The sequence below is a fragment of the Phycodurus eques genome, chromosome 14 (assembly GCF_024500275.1).
Source record: "Phycodurus eques isolate BA_2022a chromosome 14, UOR_Pequ_1.1, whole genome shotgun sequence".
NCBI lineage: Eukaryota > Metazoa > Chordata > Actinopteri > Syngnathiformes > Syngnathidae > Phycodurus > Phycodurus eques.
The window spans coordinates 13,089,473-13,104,830 of NC_084538.1; the positions used below are offsets into that span (position 1 = coordinate 13,089,473).

General features: G+C 40.4%; 1 protein-coding gene across 9 annotated transcripts in view; it reads right to left on the minus strand.

The window, feature by feature from the left end:
* The window catches only part of LOC133412675 (ryanodine receptor 3-like), a 113,677-nt gene that overhangs the window by 56,377 nt on the left and 41,942 nt on the right, over positions 1–15,358 (minus strand). For all 9 annotated transcript variants that reach the window (XM_061696219.1, XM_061696218.1, XM_061696220.1 and 6 more), the window contains 17 exons: positions 13,546–13,762; positions 13,320–13,424; positions 11,032–11,135; positions 10,070–10,153; positions 9,801–9,960; positions 9,341–9,488; positions 8,977–9,179; positions 8,246–8,420; positions 7,813–8,021; positions 7,535–7,734; positions 6,978–7,044; positions 6,740–6,900; positions 6,487–6,652; positions 5,544–5,630; positions 4,561–4,787; positions 1,872–2,679; positions 1,125–1,325 (listed from right to left, as the gene is read on the minus strand). In XM_061696219.1, coding sequence (XP_061552203.1) covers positions 1,125–1,325; positions 1,872–2,679; positions 4,561–4,787; positions 5,544–5,630; positions 6,487–6,652; positions 6,740–6,900; positions 6,978–7,044; positions 7,535–7,734; positions 7,813–8,021; positions 8,246–8,420; positions 8,977–9,179; positions 9,341–9,488; positions 9,801–9,960; positions 10,070–10,153; positions 11,032–11,135; positions 13,320–13,424; positions 13,546–13,762 — 3,322 coding nt within the window. The remainder of the gene's footprint in view (positions 1–1,124; positions 1,326–1,871; positions 2,680–4,560; positions 4,788–5,543; positions 5,631–6,486; positions 6,653–6,739; positions 6,901–6,977; positions 7,045–7,534; positions 7,735–7,812; positions 8,022–8,245; positions 8,421–8,976; positions 9,180–9,340; positions 9,489–9,800; positions 9,961–10,069; positions 10,154–11,031; positions 11,136–13,319; positions 13,425–13,545; positions 13,763–15,358) is intronic.

The following is a 15,358-nucleotide window of genomic DNA, read 5'->3' on the forward strand; positions in this document are numbered from 1 at the left end:
AAAGCTCAAGTGCTGATTTCAGCACTCACTGAATACAGAAGACCATGACAATTCATTAAAGCACAGTACTCTGTATGCAGCTGTGACCCCCAAGGGAGTTGTGAATTTTTGCTAGTGTGTAATGTGTGCGTGCGTGTATGTGTGTGTGTGTGTGTGTGTGTGTGTGTGTGTGTGTGTGTGGGTGCGCGCGCACACGTGCATGCACTGCAATTAAAGCTGCATGTGCCTTGAAAATTGTGTGGATTCAAATAGTTAAAGAGGATTTTATTTGTAGCAAGGACAAGCTACTACACGCCAACGTGGCTGTGAGTCCACAATTAAAGAAGTCAATGATAAAAAAAAAAAATAATATATATATATATATATATATATATATATATATATATATATATATATATATAAACAGTTGGGAGTTTGAGTGTTTGCAGCTAAATTAGTGATGTATGTGGAAAATGACATAAGTTATGTAAAATGTCGCTCATGAATCATTTAGTTAGAGAGTCAATGCTGCATGCTGTCTGTGGTCAGTGAAATGAACATGAATGTGTGCGTGTGTGTTTTACAATTTATTGTACCTGACATCTTGGACGCAAATCTTTTTTAACGATTGCAAAAAGTCCCAAATAGTTAAATAATGCATGTTGCAACTGGACATTTTGAACTGTTACTGTATGCATATTTATTCAGTGTTGACATCTTTGGAAACAAAACGTTAAATGTTGCAAAATGGGGTTAGTAAAATGTTTCGTTTATATGTTGCTGACATTAAAACAAACTCACCAGCCACTTAATTTGATATGTCTGCACAGTAGCAAATATTCTGCCTTTACAAAAATAATACTGCCCAATATGTATATTTATTATTGTAGGGCAGTGGTATGTAGCAGCACTGCATTATAATTAGACGTGCTTGTAGTATTTTGGCCCACTAATTTAACTAGATGAAGGAAGCGAAATAAGAATAATAACACCAAACAATACTTAATAAAATGATTAATTAATAATATGAATGATGAGAACAATGAAATGTCTAGTGAGTCTGTGGAATCTCTGCAATACAGTAACTGTGATTATTATAATTATGATTGTATGAGCACTGGAGTGACAGCATCAAGTGGCCACACCTGTTCTTGGGGAGGCGAGCGGAACTCCTTGGTCTTCTTTGCCGTTACAGCAGCGGACATATTAAGGGCGAGCATCAGTTCGTTGTATCTGAATTTTTGGTTGTACTGCAGCTTGGAGACAAAGTTGTCAGAAAAGGACACGATGGCTTCGATGCGGTGCTTGAGCTCACAGTCGCAGAAATAGTGCAGCAGCTCACACATCTGTTGGGTAGACAATGGCAAGACAAATGTGTCACTGCTTTGTAAATCCAGGTCTCTTGTATTATGTTGTTTAACCTTCATCCATCCATCCATTTTCTGAGCCGCTTCTCCTCACTCGGGTCACGGGCGTGCTGGAGCCTATCCCAGCTGTCATCAGGCAGGAGGCGGGGTACACCCTGAACTGGTTGCCAGCCAATCGCAGGGCACATAGAAACAAACAACCATTCGTACTCACAGTCATGGCTACGGGCAATTTAGAGTCTCCAATTAATGCATGTTTTTGGGATGTGGGAGGAAACCGGAGTGCCCGGAGAAAACCCACGCAGGAACGGGGAGAACATGCAAACTCCACACAGGCGGGGCTGGGATTGAACCCGGGTATCTCAGAACTGTGAGGCTGACGCTCTAACCAGTCGACCACCGTGTCGCATTGTTTAACCTTCTACTACTGAAAGGTCAACTGTATAATACATTCCTGTTGATGCAATGGACAAGTGTCCATATAGTGTACATAAACATAATTTGCCTATGTGTGCATGTTATCACCTGACGTTTTACAGGTTCAGGCAGTCTTTTTTCCAGAAGTCCTTTCATTGGCTGTTTTGCCTCTTTGGCTGCCTCTTCTTCTCCAGCTTCCACTGCCTTCCCCTCCGTCTCCGTTAGTCCTTCTTTGTCATTCGTACCGATGCGTCCTTCCTCGTGTGTCTCCCTAAATACATTAGGGTCAATGAGAAGTAAGATTTTGTGAACATCCTCACTCCCGAGGATGCCCATCGTAAGCAACGTGCTGATGAGCTTCAGGATTGGCACAAACTGGGACTCTACACCTCCTCCTACAGGATCACGGATATAGTGGCCACCACCTTGGACCGCCTCGGTCAACATTGAAATAGATTTTTCTTTTAATGCATCCAGTGGGATCTGGGGACTGTACAGATGATGCTCCCGTTTGGTGTTGACAAAACAGGCAGGTGCAAAGTTGAGGCGGGGCTTGAGCGATGTACTGAGCCCTACCCCAGGTGGCGAGTGCTTTTTGGAAGCATTGGAGAAGAGACGGATAGAGCGTGTCTCTGCTGTGACCGGGATAATGAACTCATCTTTCATCATGAGTCGTGCACCTTTGGCTGTCTCCAGATGGATGCTGATGAGAAGATTGTAAAAACCCTCTCGTAACATGCCGGACAAGTACTGGTTGTCAATGGTATATAGCAGCTGGGATTGGTCTAAGTGACTGCAGAGGGCGTGGGCCACACGGGTGTTGCCCAGAGCACAGAGGGCGCAGTAAAGCTTCAAGGTATGGTAGTGGAACTCCCTCATGTCCTCCTGCTCGGACAGTTCCATGATGTCCACACACCTTTGAATAGAAAACAAATATGCATATTGGAAATCATAAACAGTTCTCGGAAAAATCTCATGAAACTCTATTTAATCTTTACTGTCTGATGACAACCGTGTATGTCAGAGTTTTTTTTCAGGAGCTAGGCTGTTTTTCTTAAAGGTATGTGTTATTGGACAGAAGTATTAATAGGAATGTTAATGTATATTTTCACAGCTATTAGAATATGTAGTATGTGTTTTATGTTCTAAAAATGTATAAGTGAACCTAGAACAATATCCATGTCAAAGGCATCCATCTGTAATAACGGCAATCGATGAAGATGGAGTCTCAAGTCTCAGACTCCTGTTGATTGTATTTTACATTCTAAAGTCTGATCCCGAAAGTTGGGTAGACACATAGATTTTTAACATCTTAAACAATTTTTAAAATGTGAGAGCTCCACACATGATCAGGAAAAAAATTGGCATGTGTGTGCTCACTTCTTACATAGCTGCTCCAAAATAAATAATAATAATAATCATCCATCCATCCATTGTCCGTACAGCTTCTCCTCACGAGGATCGCGAGCATGCTGGAGCCTATCCCAGCTGACTCTGGGCAAGAGGCGGGGTAGACCCTGAACTGGTCGCTAGCCAATCGCAGGGCGCATATAAACAAGCATTCACATTCAAACCTATGGACAATTTAGAGTCTTCACTTAACCTACCACCTCAATTGGCTGGCAACCAGTTCAGGGTGAAACCCACCTCTTGCCCGAAGATAGCTAGGATAGGCTCAAGCATGCCTGCGAGCCTAGTGAGGATAAGAGGTACACAAAATGGATGGATGGCTAGACTTAACCTACCATTTATGTTTTGGGGATGTGGGAGGAAACCGGAGTAACCGGAGAAAACCCACATAGGCATACGGAGAACATGGAAACTCCACAAAGGGGGGGCCAAGATTTGAACCCCGGTCCTCAGAACTGCGGCACGGTGGGTGACTGGTTAGAGCGTCTGCCTCACAGTTCTGAGGACTGGGGTTCTATCCCCGGCCCCGCCTGTGTGGAGTTTGCATGTTCTCCCCGTGCCTGCGTGGGTTTTCTCCGGGCTCTCCGGTTTTCTCCCACATCCCAAAAACATGCAGGGTAGGTTGATTGAAGACTCTAAATTGCCCGTAGGTGTGAATGCAAGTGCGAATGGTTGTTTGTTTATATGTGCCCTGCGATTGGCTGGCAACCAGTTCAGGGTGTACGCCGCCTCCTGCCCGATGATAGCTGGGATAGGATCCACCACTCCCGCGGCCCTTGTGAGGATAAGTGGCTCAGAGAATGGATGAATGGATTATTATTATATATTATTATTATTGTCATATAATAATAATACTATATTTACTATATACTATATACTATATACTATATTATTATTATTATTATTATTATTATTGTTGATACAGGGTATCTGGACTGCCAGAACATACAAAGAAGAAGAAAGAGGATTGGCCAAACTTGGTGTTGACCAAACACATAAGGATTTGCGATCATAAATATTGAATAGTTTTAACATCTAGGCTTGTCTGCCTTGAAGCATTTCCGAGCAGATCCGAGAGTAAAAATTACTTCCATACAACGCACAGGTGCACACCACAGTAAATTGGATAATTTTCAGACAGAATACGAAAATTAGGTCTTTGTAGACTTGGATCAGATGGAGGAAAAATGCTCAAATTTCGCCCACTTGTGTGTACCCCGTTTTAGGTACCCAAATTGCTTGGAAAGCAAATTGGCATCCTTCGAGCAATACGTCTAAATGTCTATACTTGTAAATACAAGTGGCACAGTACTAGTTCAGTTTGCTTTTGAGAGAAGTAACCAGAACTGTAGCAACTTAGCCAAAATCAGCAATAATATAAGTATACCTGTTCTCCTCAGGTATGTGAACTGCCATCATCTGCAGAGGCTCCACACATTGGACGGGCCATCCGTGTCGCTCGCTGACCCTCGCTGTTTCTACTTTTAGGAAGGTGTTTGGCATGCGGCTCCACAACACCGCATTGATGGTCTGGACGTCAAGACGAGGTGGACACTGAGGCACCGGGTTCTTATGTTCACTTTTAAAAATGGCTGATGACAGTGGCATGGCGTTCTGTACAGGGGTGTGTCACAATAGGGCAGTTAGAGAGCTCTGTGCATGGAGTGATCATCCACAATAAAAACTCACTGCAGTATTTCCCACTTTAAAGATGAAAATGATTTTGAACTTTCTGAACAAATGACCTTTTTAAAGTATGATGGAGTTACAGTATGTGAATGACTTATCCTTTGAGTCTACCCTTTTTCCGACAAGTAAATGGCACAAGTACCCATCTTGTTACTGCAACCTTTAGCAGTTTATGAAGACATTAGAATGGCCTGTCTGCGCTGGTCAAGAGTGAGCAATTTCCTGTGTGTGTGTTTGCAAGAGATAGAAATAGAGAGAGTGATCAGGATCTTCCCTTAAAGCCTAATTTCCATCAAGTGGTACGCTTTACTTTATGATAGTACTTTTGCTTTTTTTTTTTTTTTTTTTGCAATTCCGCTCTCAAAAGTTATCAATGTCACCAAAATATCATTTGTGTTCCGTACTACTTTTTGGCACCCTCTATTTGGACTACCAAGCACAGTTGCACAGTATAATAGGCACTCGATTGGTCAAGAGAAAACTGACACAAGATTTTTTTAAATCTAAGTTTTCAAAATGCTGGATGGATGCCATCATTGTCCTTTGCTATTTCTTTATTGGATTGATGGATTGGTATTTGATTGGTGGTTAACACTGTGTTGTGCTAGTCACAGAAATCAACTGAACTGATAGAAATGTTATAGAGCCTTAGAATATTTCATTAAGGGTCACAAATTGTACCTTTATTTTGGCGAGTTCAAACTGAAAGAGGTTAGGGCTGGTGGGTTGCACAAATACAGCGGGGAAAAGCTTGGTGTTTGGTTCCACCTGGAGAAGAGACAAGAGCAGCCGCCTCACAAAAAGCACATACTGTATCAAATACATGACTTGTACAAAGCATCTTAATGTTCAGTGGCATCACACAGCACTGAGTCATCCCCACGTCACCACTTGGTATGGTATGTGTGCGTGTGTGTTATGCATCAAGAACGGGCTAGTGAGGATGACTCAGCGCTGGGTGATGCCACTGAACATAAGAAGATTAAACCCTTCAAAAGAGTTCTTAAGGCTGAAAAGGGAAGTTGTCAAATGTCTGAAAGTCCATCCATCCATTATCTGAGCCTCTTCTCCTCACTAGGGTCGCGGGTGTGCTGGAGCCTATCCCAACTATCATCGGGCAGGGCCAATCGCAGGGCCCATACAAACAAACAACCATTTGCACTCACATTCACTCCTACGGGCAATTTAGAGTTGTCAATCAACCTACCATGCATGTTTTTGGGATGTGGGAGGAAACTGGAATGCCCGGAGAAAACCCATGCAGGAACGGGGAGAACATGCAAACTCCACACAGGCGGGCCGGGGATTGAACCCCAGTCCTCCGAACTGTGAGGTAGACGCTCTAACCAGTCGAACAACGTGCCGCTGTCTGAAAGTCAACAATGCAAATGTCATGACTACGTCAGGAAAATATGCAGTCATTTCCTGACGGGGTTACCATTACAAACTGCTACTCGATGGCTGGATGAACAATTGCACAGGGAGTCATTGTCATTCTTAAATATCCAGAAGTCTTTCTCAGATTATTTAATCACAGATAATTCTACAGTCTTGTATTAATGTTTAAATTAGTTTTTTACCAGTCGGTAGGTGTGTTAGCTTCTACAGCCAATGCATTTGTTACCTGGTAGGATGTGGATACCTCCTTCCCATTGGCAGTGAATGTCACCAGGCCAGTGGCGAGGTCACTGAGACAGCCAATTTCCAGGTCAACATTTCTACGACTTGAGCCATGAGTGGCGTTGATCAAGTCACCACCCCACACCATGTAGCAGTTACTCCTCTTGACGCTATTAGAAGGCAGTCATCATTGATTCATCTACACTGAAGACAAGATGAAGTTTAAACAGAGGGTGCATTTCACCCCAAAATCTCACCTCTCGTGGACTCGTCCTCGCTCATCACCCAAGGTTACAGTCACTGTTCTGGTCTTGCTGAGGGCAAAGTTGTTGCTATGATAATGGTAGTCGGGGGTAACCCAACCGACCCAAACATGTGCAGGGTCTTGACCAGCAAAGACCCTCACAGCGTGGTAGTACTGTAAGGACATATTAAAGATTGTAAATGTTGTGACAAGGGGATTTACTATGAACGTTATCAGTGATGCTTCATTACCATTGTGATGCTGCTGTAGTCCACTCGTCTACTTTCATCACTGTGTCGCACGGATCGCAGTGGATATCTATTAACAACCACATTTAAAAGATTATCAAGTGTATAAAAAAGTAATTGACCTAGTGATGAAGCACACTTTATATGCATTTTTCTCCTTTAAATTATTATTACATTATTTCAGGTAGTTGGAGATAAGACCAAACTAAACTTGAAACAAAGTGATTTATACTGTACTATATAGCCATACAGTAAGTGCTGAGTCGCTTAGTGTATTTCTTAATAAAACATCGGGGTTAGGTGTTGAACCTCTGCTTGAATCTTAAATCGCTAGACCATCGCAAGACACTTTGGATAATCTATGCTTTTAAATTCGTAGGAATCGTTTGGGGAAGGCCCTTTTCTGTTCAAGCATGACTGTACCCTAATGCGCAAAGGGAAACACAACAAACAAACAAATGGAAACAAATGCCCACACTGTCAAAGTCTTTTGGAAGTTCTTCCCAAAAGAGCAGAAGATAGTAGGTAAGGGAGGTTTTAAAAGTTTGAAGAACAAGCACCTGTGTTTGACTTTGAGGGTGTCATCGTCATGCAGTCCATTCATGTCGATAACAGGACTGGTCTTGAAGAAGGAGTGAAATGCCACAGGCATACTGAGACGACAAAACACCATGTCTGTGTTGCTGTTCTGGGTGCCAAATATCTTGTGAGTAACCTTGAGACACGGGGGGCTGTCGACAGTCCCATCAATCCTTGTCACCTGAGGAGAATCGACAGTCTTATCATCCATCCAATGACCGCCATTGTTGCGATAAAGTATTTCACTGTTTGGTCATACTGTGATGTGATTGTGGTCCTTTGGCACGTCGACAAACGTTGGTAAACGCTTGCTGAACCACATGGTGAGCTCTCTGTTCATGTTGACAGCAAAGGGCTCAAATCCCTCTTGAAGGCCGCACATGGTGTAATACTTAAAGGTGCTGGCATCTTTGCCAAGATTCATACGACCCACCTGAGCTAAACCCAGACTACACACCGGGATGAACCCTGCAGAGCAAGCAAGGCAGTAAACAAGGGTTAATTTAGGTAATTTTTAAATACAAATCCTCTTATAGTTCAACTCTATCCGCAGCATAGGCCAGGGCAGGTTATGCTACATACACTGAGCATGTGCAGGTTTCATTGAAAGACCAGAAGACATCTGACATTGTCAGTCTTACATTCTAGAAATGGTGTTCGCTGAATCCTAATTCACAAACACAGTTTCTCACCATACTCTGTTTCAAAGTCAGTGAAGCAAAGTTCAGAGCCTTTGGTGGTGATAAGTATCTCTCCATTGAGGGTGAAGATCATGGATTTGTCCTCCATGTTGATCATGCAGCCCACCACATCGCCACTGTGCCAGCAGCGCCCAAACAAGCGGCCACCCATGTTCAGACAGTGGCCCTGTGTACATGTCAAGAAGACGGGACAGGAATATGCAAACGTGATTTGCTAAAAGGCTCCTTTTAAAAACAAACACAACAGTAAAAGTGACAATATTGCACTTAACAGGTCGTCACCAAAAATTAAATACTGAAGAAAACTGTTTGAACCTGCAGATGCTCATATCGATATTACCTCTAATCCCAGATACTCTAAGCATTTGATAATTAATAATGAAAGGTTCTTGCTCTGGCATAAAGTAATAATTCCAAAAAGTTTGACAAACTTAACATTTTTATTACGACTTCATTTATATTTTATTTAACACATTCACTGCCATTGACGGCTCTATAAGTCAAATATCCATGTTAAATGGGAAGGCTGGCAGTGAATGAGTTAATTGAAAGATGTCAAATATAATCAGTTGAGAATTACACGCGGATAGAGTAACATGACAAAACGTACCGGTTAAACTAACTTTTGCCCTCAGCGACCTTGAGCGAGATACAGTAATTGAAATAAACATGTGCTCTTACTTTGACAAAGAGAAATGAAAAGTAATTATGCATGTGATTACCCTGTATCCATCAAAGACAAAAGCCAACTCATCCGTGCCGAGCTCCACATCGGGCTTACACCCAGGTCTTGCCCAGCCGACTCTCATGTCTCCTCCTGTGACGACCTCAAATTCAAAGTACCATTTCCCGGTCTTCACCGCGTATGTCCGTTCTACTCTGAAAAATCGGATTTTGTCGATGCTGAGACGCTCAACCACTTGCCCTGGAAGGGACAGCAACATACAGTAATTAGAGAAGGTTATTTAAGGTTTTATATTAAGTTATTACTTGACATTGTATGGACAAAAGTATTGGTGCACCTGGCCATTACACCTATAGGAAGTGAAAATGGCCATTTAGCCCACATTATAAAATGAAACACACCGCCTTCTTGATCAGATGGCTCCACGTTGTAACCATAACCAAGCAGAGTGCGAATGGCCTCCCGGAGGCTGTCACGGTTTGACTTCTTGGTGCGCTCATCCAGCATGGCATAAGGGACCAGGCGAGGGTTACGCTTACTTTTCAGATCCTGTGAGCACCACAGAGAGAAAACAATACTCACGTATTCATAACGACAAACACGTGCTTAACGATAAAACCATTGTACTTCACCTCTCATGTCATATTCTGCCATTATTTAATGATCATGATATTGAAAAAATAATAATTTATGAATTACTTCATCATAAAGGAAAAAACGATTTGCTACTGTACTCAACGTGGCATACAATTCTGAAGAAACTCCATTATAAACTAGTAAAGTTGTTTTGTATAGCATAAATGGGTCAATATTTTGCTGTGCCTCCACTTTACTGCACATGGGCACATGCAAACAGTGTACCTGCTGGATACCATAGGTCCAACCCTGCTTGATGCGGTCTTTGGCCCACACATTGTGTGCGTTCTCTGCCAATTTGTCCACCAGCAACTCCTGACCTGGAGTCAGTTTTATGTCAGACAGGTCCAAAGGGGATGGTTTGTAACCACTGGACATCATGAAGCTAAAATAGAAAAAATATAATTGTGTGTACATTATTCATTTCAAAATACCAAATGACTCTAGACTAGGGTTGAACCAGAAAAGGAGGCAAAAAATCCAATCTTACTTACTTCTTTGGAAGTTTAATCTTCTTAAGTGATTCATCAGCATTGGAATTGACCTGAACTACTCGACAGCCCAGTGCCAGCAGGGTTCTGTGAATAGAAAACAAAATACTGTACAGAACATGTTTAATCCCAAGTATCACCTCTGACTTGATGATATCCACATCCAAGAATAGTAAATGCTTGGTGGGGTGAAGTAATGTATTAAATTGTGCGTATCTGCCATAATAAAAGTCAAGGGAATACCCAGAGGACTCCACTGAGTGTGAAACTGTCTTTATATTTACAAATATTTTTTTTCAAATATTTACATTCGGAACTTAAGAAACAACACTTTGTACTGTAATTGATGGTATTTTCATAACAGCTGTAAAATATCTCTAAGATACAAGACATTAGCATACAGTACTGAAACATGAATGTACTGTAGTCAGTGATTAGACTGGGCTTTACACTTATTACTATATATCAGTGTTTTTTAATACAGCAAACCCCCATGTAACGTGGAGGATATGTCACCGAATCTACGTGTGAGTGTCTACTAGAGAGCTGTGGTCGACAGCAGCTTCTGCATGAATTTTCTCACTGTGTTTAAATGTTCATTCTAGCTGAAAATGCACAGCAATTGTGGCTCTACTTTCCCAAATGCGAGGGAATTACAGTAAAGTAAGCATACTGTAAAAACCCATAAAAAAACAATCGCTTAGAATATATATAGCAAAGGAACACCGTATACAATGTTCAGTTTGAGAAATTGTGACAAGCTAGTATGTCACAACATATTCTTGAGGGGGAAGAGAAAAGTCGCTGTAAGTTGGTCTGGATATGTTCTTTTGCTCTGCTTTATGTTTTAAAAAATTGTAAATAAAAATATGTCTTTCTGCCTCATGAGTTTTGTTTTGTATGTTATATCTGCGGGAAAACATAGTAAGAACATGGAGCAAATGAATCTATAATGGTCAACATACTTTAGAGTTTCTGTCGACATCTGCAGGTTGTAGTTCTTTTCAGTCTCGGGCAGTTTGGAGAAATCCACCAGACATGGATGCTGCCGTTTATTATCATCCCTGATCTATGAGCAAATACAAAATGTGTGTCAATTGAATCTCCGTCTCCACGACATTCATTACCGAGCACAGTACTACACGTCTTGCCACTGTGAGCTGACAAGTGAAGAGAAATGTGTCTACCACACGCTGCTGCTGATGAAGTCACAAGCTGCTCGAGTGAACATGTTGTGGAAGAGGAACGAGGGGACACATCCTCTCATTGTATGAGTGAAATACCAAGCAAGAGCCTATTGCCTGTCATGAGGCTGCACTTTATGCCAAAATCTCCTATTGGCAATACTGCATGGCAATGGTTGATGTGTACCAAAAAAAGCATGCACAGATATGCAGTTGTGCTGGTGGGTGATGAACACCAGCCAGCTCTTGTGGCAACAGTTCAATAAGATTACCAGAAGTCACTTTAGAAGCAGTTTGTCACACAGGTTTATATTATATCAAAGCTGGTCGTGACTATCAGCCTTTGCAAATTATTCTCACGTTGCCTCATAAAAGAAAATACTGTAGTAGTAATAGAGGGAGGATGTTCATGCATAAACGTGTTGTTTGAGTCTTTATTTCTTCCTATTAGGGCAAAACAGATACAGTATGTTTATTATCCATTACTCATTGTGCAATAAACCAAGAGAGAGTCAAAATATTGCAGGAAATTTTATTTTATAAAAGAAAACATTTAATAATACAAATTATAATCATACTAGATACAGGTACACATATATATATGTATATACAGTGTACACACACATTTTAAATATAAATAAACATACTCCACTTCATTACACCACAGTACACCAATCGCTACTCCAGCACAATCTAATTCTGTCCAATACAAAGTATTAGTCAGTATGATGCACGGCAGTTCAACACCACTGAAAACTACAATAATAAAGATATTGTTGAATTAATACCTCTCTGAGAGTTTGAATCAGAACTGAGCTATCTTTGTCAAGGCAAATCCTTGATATAGCTCTTTGGCTCTTATCACAATGTGCAGGTATATCGAATGTTGAGGCCAGCAAGAAGGCATTTTAAAATATAATTTAGGAAAATGATAACATGAGGTGAGCTAGATGTAGTACAAATTCTAATTATAATTGAGGGTTTATTTAATTGAATTACTAATCTAACCAAATCTCTAAAACATTAAGAGTAGTACAGTCATCTTCTTCAATTTCTTGTTCATTTTAATGCCTGGTACCACTAAAGGTATGTTACCTGAAGAATACAAGAAACGCAACAAAAATGCATCTGATTAAATAATACTTTATGTCCTATTTGAGATGCTTAAACTTAATTGTATGCGCAGTGATTTTGGTTATCATCAAGAAAACCATGGAAAATGGCTAGATATCAGCTTTTAAATTAAACTCGAATGCAATTTATGTTGTCATCATTATATTTGTCCAGACAATGTACTGTACCTTACGTCATACTACGCATTAAAACTAAAAAAGAAAATCAAGAAACAAAGGGAGGGTATTTTTTTTTCGATGACTGTATGGTTTTCTTTTTTTGGAAGGCAGTTCCCCATTCTAATATGGAACCAGAACTGGCAAATTATTAAACTTGTTGGTCTGTATTCCAAGAAATAAAATTTTTGGGTAAAATCTTCACATTTCAATTTAGGCAAAAAAAACAATGCAGCCTCTTACATTTTTATATTTTGAGCGTGTTTTACGGTGCTTGCATTATCAATTAAAATCTTATGTTCTTCGATAAACAGGATAATTAAATGCCTGCCAAAAATAAAGAAATAAAGTAGTCATTCCTCTTGGTTTATCACTTTACCAAAACTCAGAAATCCTGTTGTGCCCTTGGGTGAAACAAGTCATTTGTGACTGAGTCTACACTGAAAGACAGACAATATGGTTGTGTTACCTAGAAATAAACTGTGAGGAAGCTTCGGATGATATGAAAAGCACTGAGCATGGAGAATGTAAATTTTTCTTTCCACTTACCCTCTTTTTGGTGTGAACCGCAAATTATGAGAGAGAAAGCAAGATGACGTACAGGCTTTTGTGATAAATTGAATACTTAAGTCACTACTATAACTTGTTAAGAACATGTTTAATTTAGTTTTTTATTTCTCAAAAACATGGCAAAATGCATGGATCGTGGGTTTTTTTTTGTGTTTTTATTTTGATGGTGATTTTATTATCATTGTAAATAGCTAAAAGGAATCTTCTCACCTTGCCGTAGGACCAGCCCAGTTCAATTTTATTCATTCCCCACAGTTCATGGATGTTCTCCGCCAGCTTGTCACGAACTTTCTCTAAATGAGTTGGCATAACAATCTGAGGACACAACCAGAGCTGGTTTTTTTTTTTTTCCCCTATTAGACTTCTCTACATACACTCAAATAGAGATTCATGTCATCATTGCAATGAAAGTACTGTACATCACTCTGCTTATTACCTGGCTGGTTTCCACAGGTGTCGGAATGAAGGAGGCCTGTGACAAGATGAGGGTGGTGCCAAGCAAATCTCGGACCCCCTCCACATCCCTCTTGTACTCCTTAACTGGTTCCACCCGCAACTTCTCTTTGGGCAGGAGGGCCTCATAACAGGGGGCGTAACTTGATGGTGGCAGGAATTTAAAGTTGCCATGACGACCACCCAATAGGAACCTTACCCTGATGACATTAGAATGGGATAGAATACAAACATGGCAGCAGATGTCGATGACTTTCCACTCTAATAATCTGCTTCAGTGACGCTTCAACTGCAAGAGGGACAAATTTAACTCAAGCATTAAAAACAAGGTCTCCGTCATCACTGTTGAGAAGCTCTCCTGAGGCAGCTCAAAATAAAGATTGGAGTAGTAGTGGTGACGTAAAAGCGGTGACGCAAATCACTGGCTGCAGCCCTCAATTATTAAAAAGAGGAAATGTGTGTTTTATGAAACACATCCACAAACGGCAGACTTTCACCCTCTTCAGTGGGTCAGTAAGTTTGATTGCAAGCATGTCACTTCCCAAATTAAATGCTGCATCTGGAAATCATACAGTGCTAAAGAAATCACAAGGGCAGCCAATTTTCCTTTCTGCTTTGAGTCATCACAATTGATTATCCTGTACATACAGTTCAATGAGGATTTTGACTTCGAGCAGCATGGTGGAGCATGTGTCGAGCAAGTCTATCTCACAGTCAAACGTTCTGAGTTCAAATTTCAGCTCAGACCTTTCCGTGTGGAGTTTAAATGTTTTCCCTGTTTTTGCAAGGTTTTTCTCTGGGCACTCCAGTTTCCTCCTATATCCCCAAAACATGCATGGTAGGTTAATTGAAGAGTGCCCATAAGTGTGAATGTGGGTGTGAATGATTGCTTGTCTGTATGTACCCTGTAATTGACTGGTGACCAGTGCAAGGTGTACACCGCATACACTCATTCTATACTAGGTGTAGAAATCACAGAGTAACTCACAGCACCGTGTTATCAATATTTTGCCAACAATATAAATCCACAATATAGCTATTGTGTGCTAATAACTGTATTACTCCAGTCATCAGAAGTGAAAACATTTTGTATAAACCCTACACATGAAAATATATCAGATGTAAAGTGGACACAGTATGGTATGTCAAATTACTGTTCTCTTAAAAGCAACAAATAAAGCTGTGTTTGATAACAATGCAACAAAAACAAAAGTTATTATACAGATTTAGTACCAGAAATGTAAATAAATGTAACAAAACACAATCATCACTCTTTGTTGTACTGTATGTGTAATGTTTTTTAATGTTTCAGCAGCATTGAGCAGTATGGGGGGGAAAAATGTATATAAATATGTAATAAAGCATTTCTATGATTGGTTGTGATGCTACACAGTGTTGACAGTGCAATGGAAGAATACTGTATCATATTTAAAGGTCATTAAGTGGCCATACTTGGACATTAGACACTGACAATATAATGTACATATCTGACATGTATTGCAAGAGAAAAATGATATTTTGTCCAACCCCAAATCTACACCACTGCAAACTACAACTACGCTGATAAACAATAAAATAATCAATTAATATTAATTCATTTTGTAAAGTTAAACTTCCGATTTCATTAGATTGATCTTAATGTTGAGAAAGGAGAAGGAGCAGAATGGTTGCCAACTGTAGTTTGAGTAATGCTGACAACCAGAAAATCAACCCTGCTAAACAAAGCAAAAAATGTAATATAATTTCTGTAAAATATTTCAGGGCTTCGTAGAGTTAAATCAGCATTGCAAAAAGCT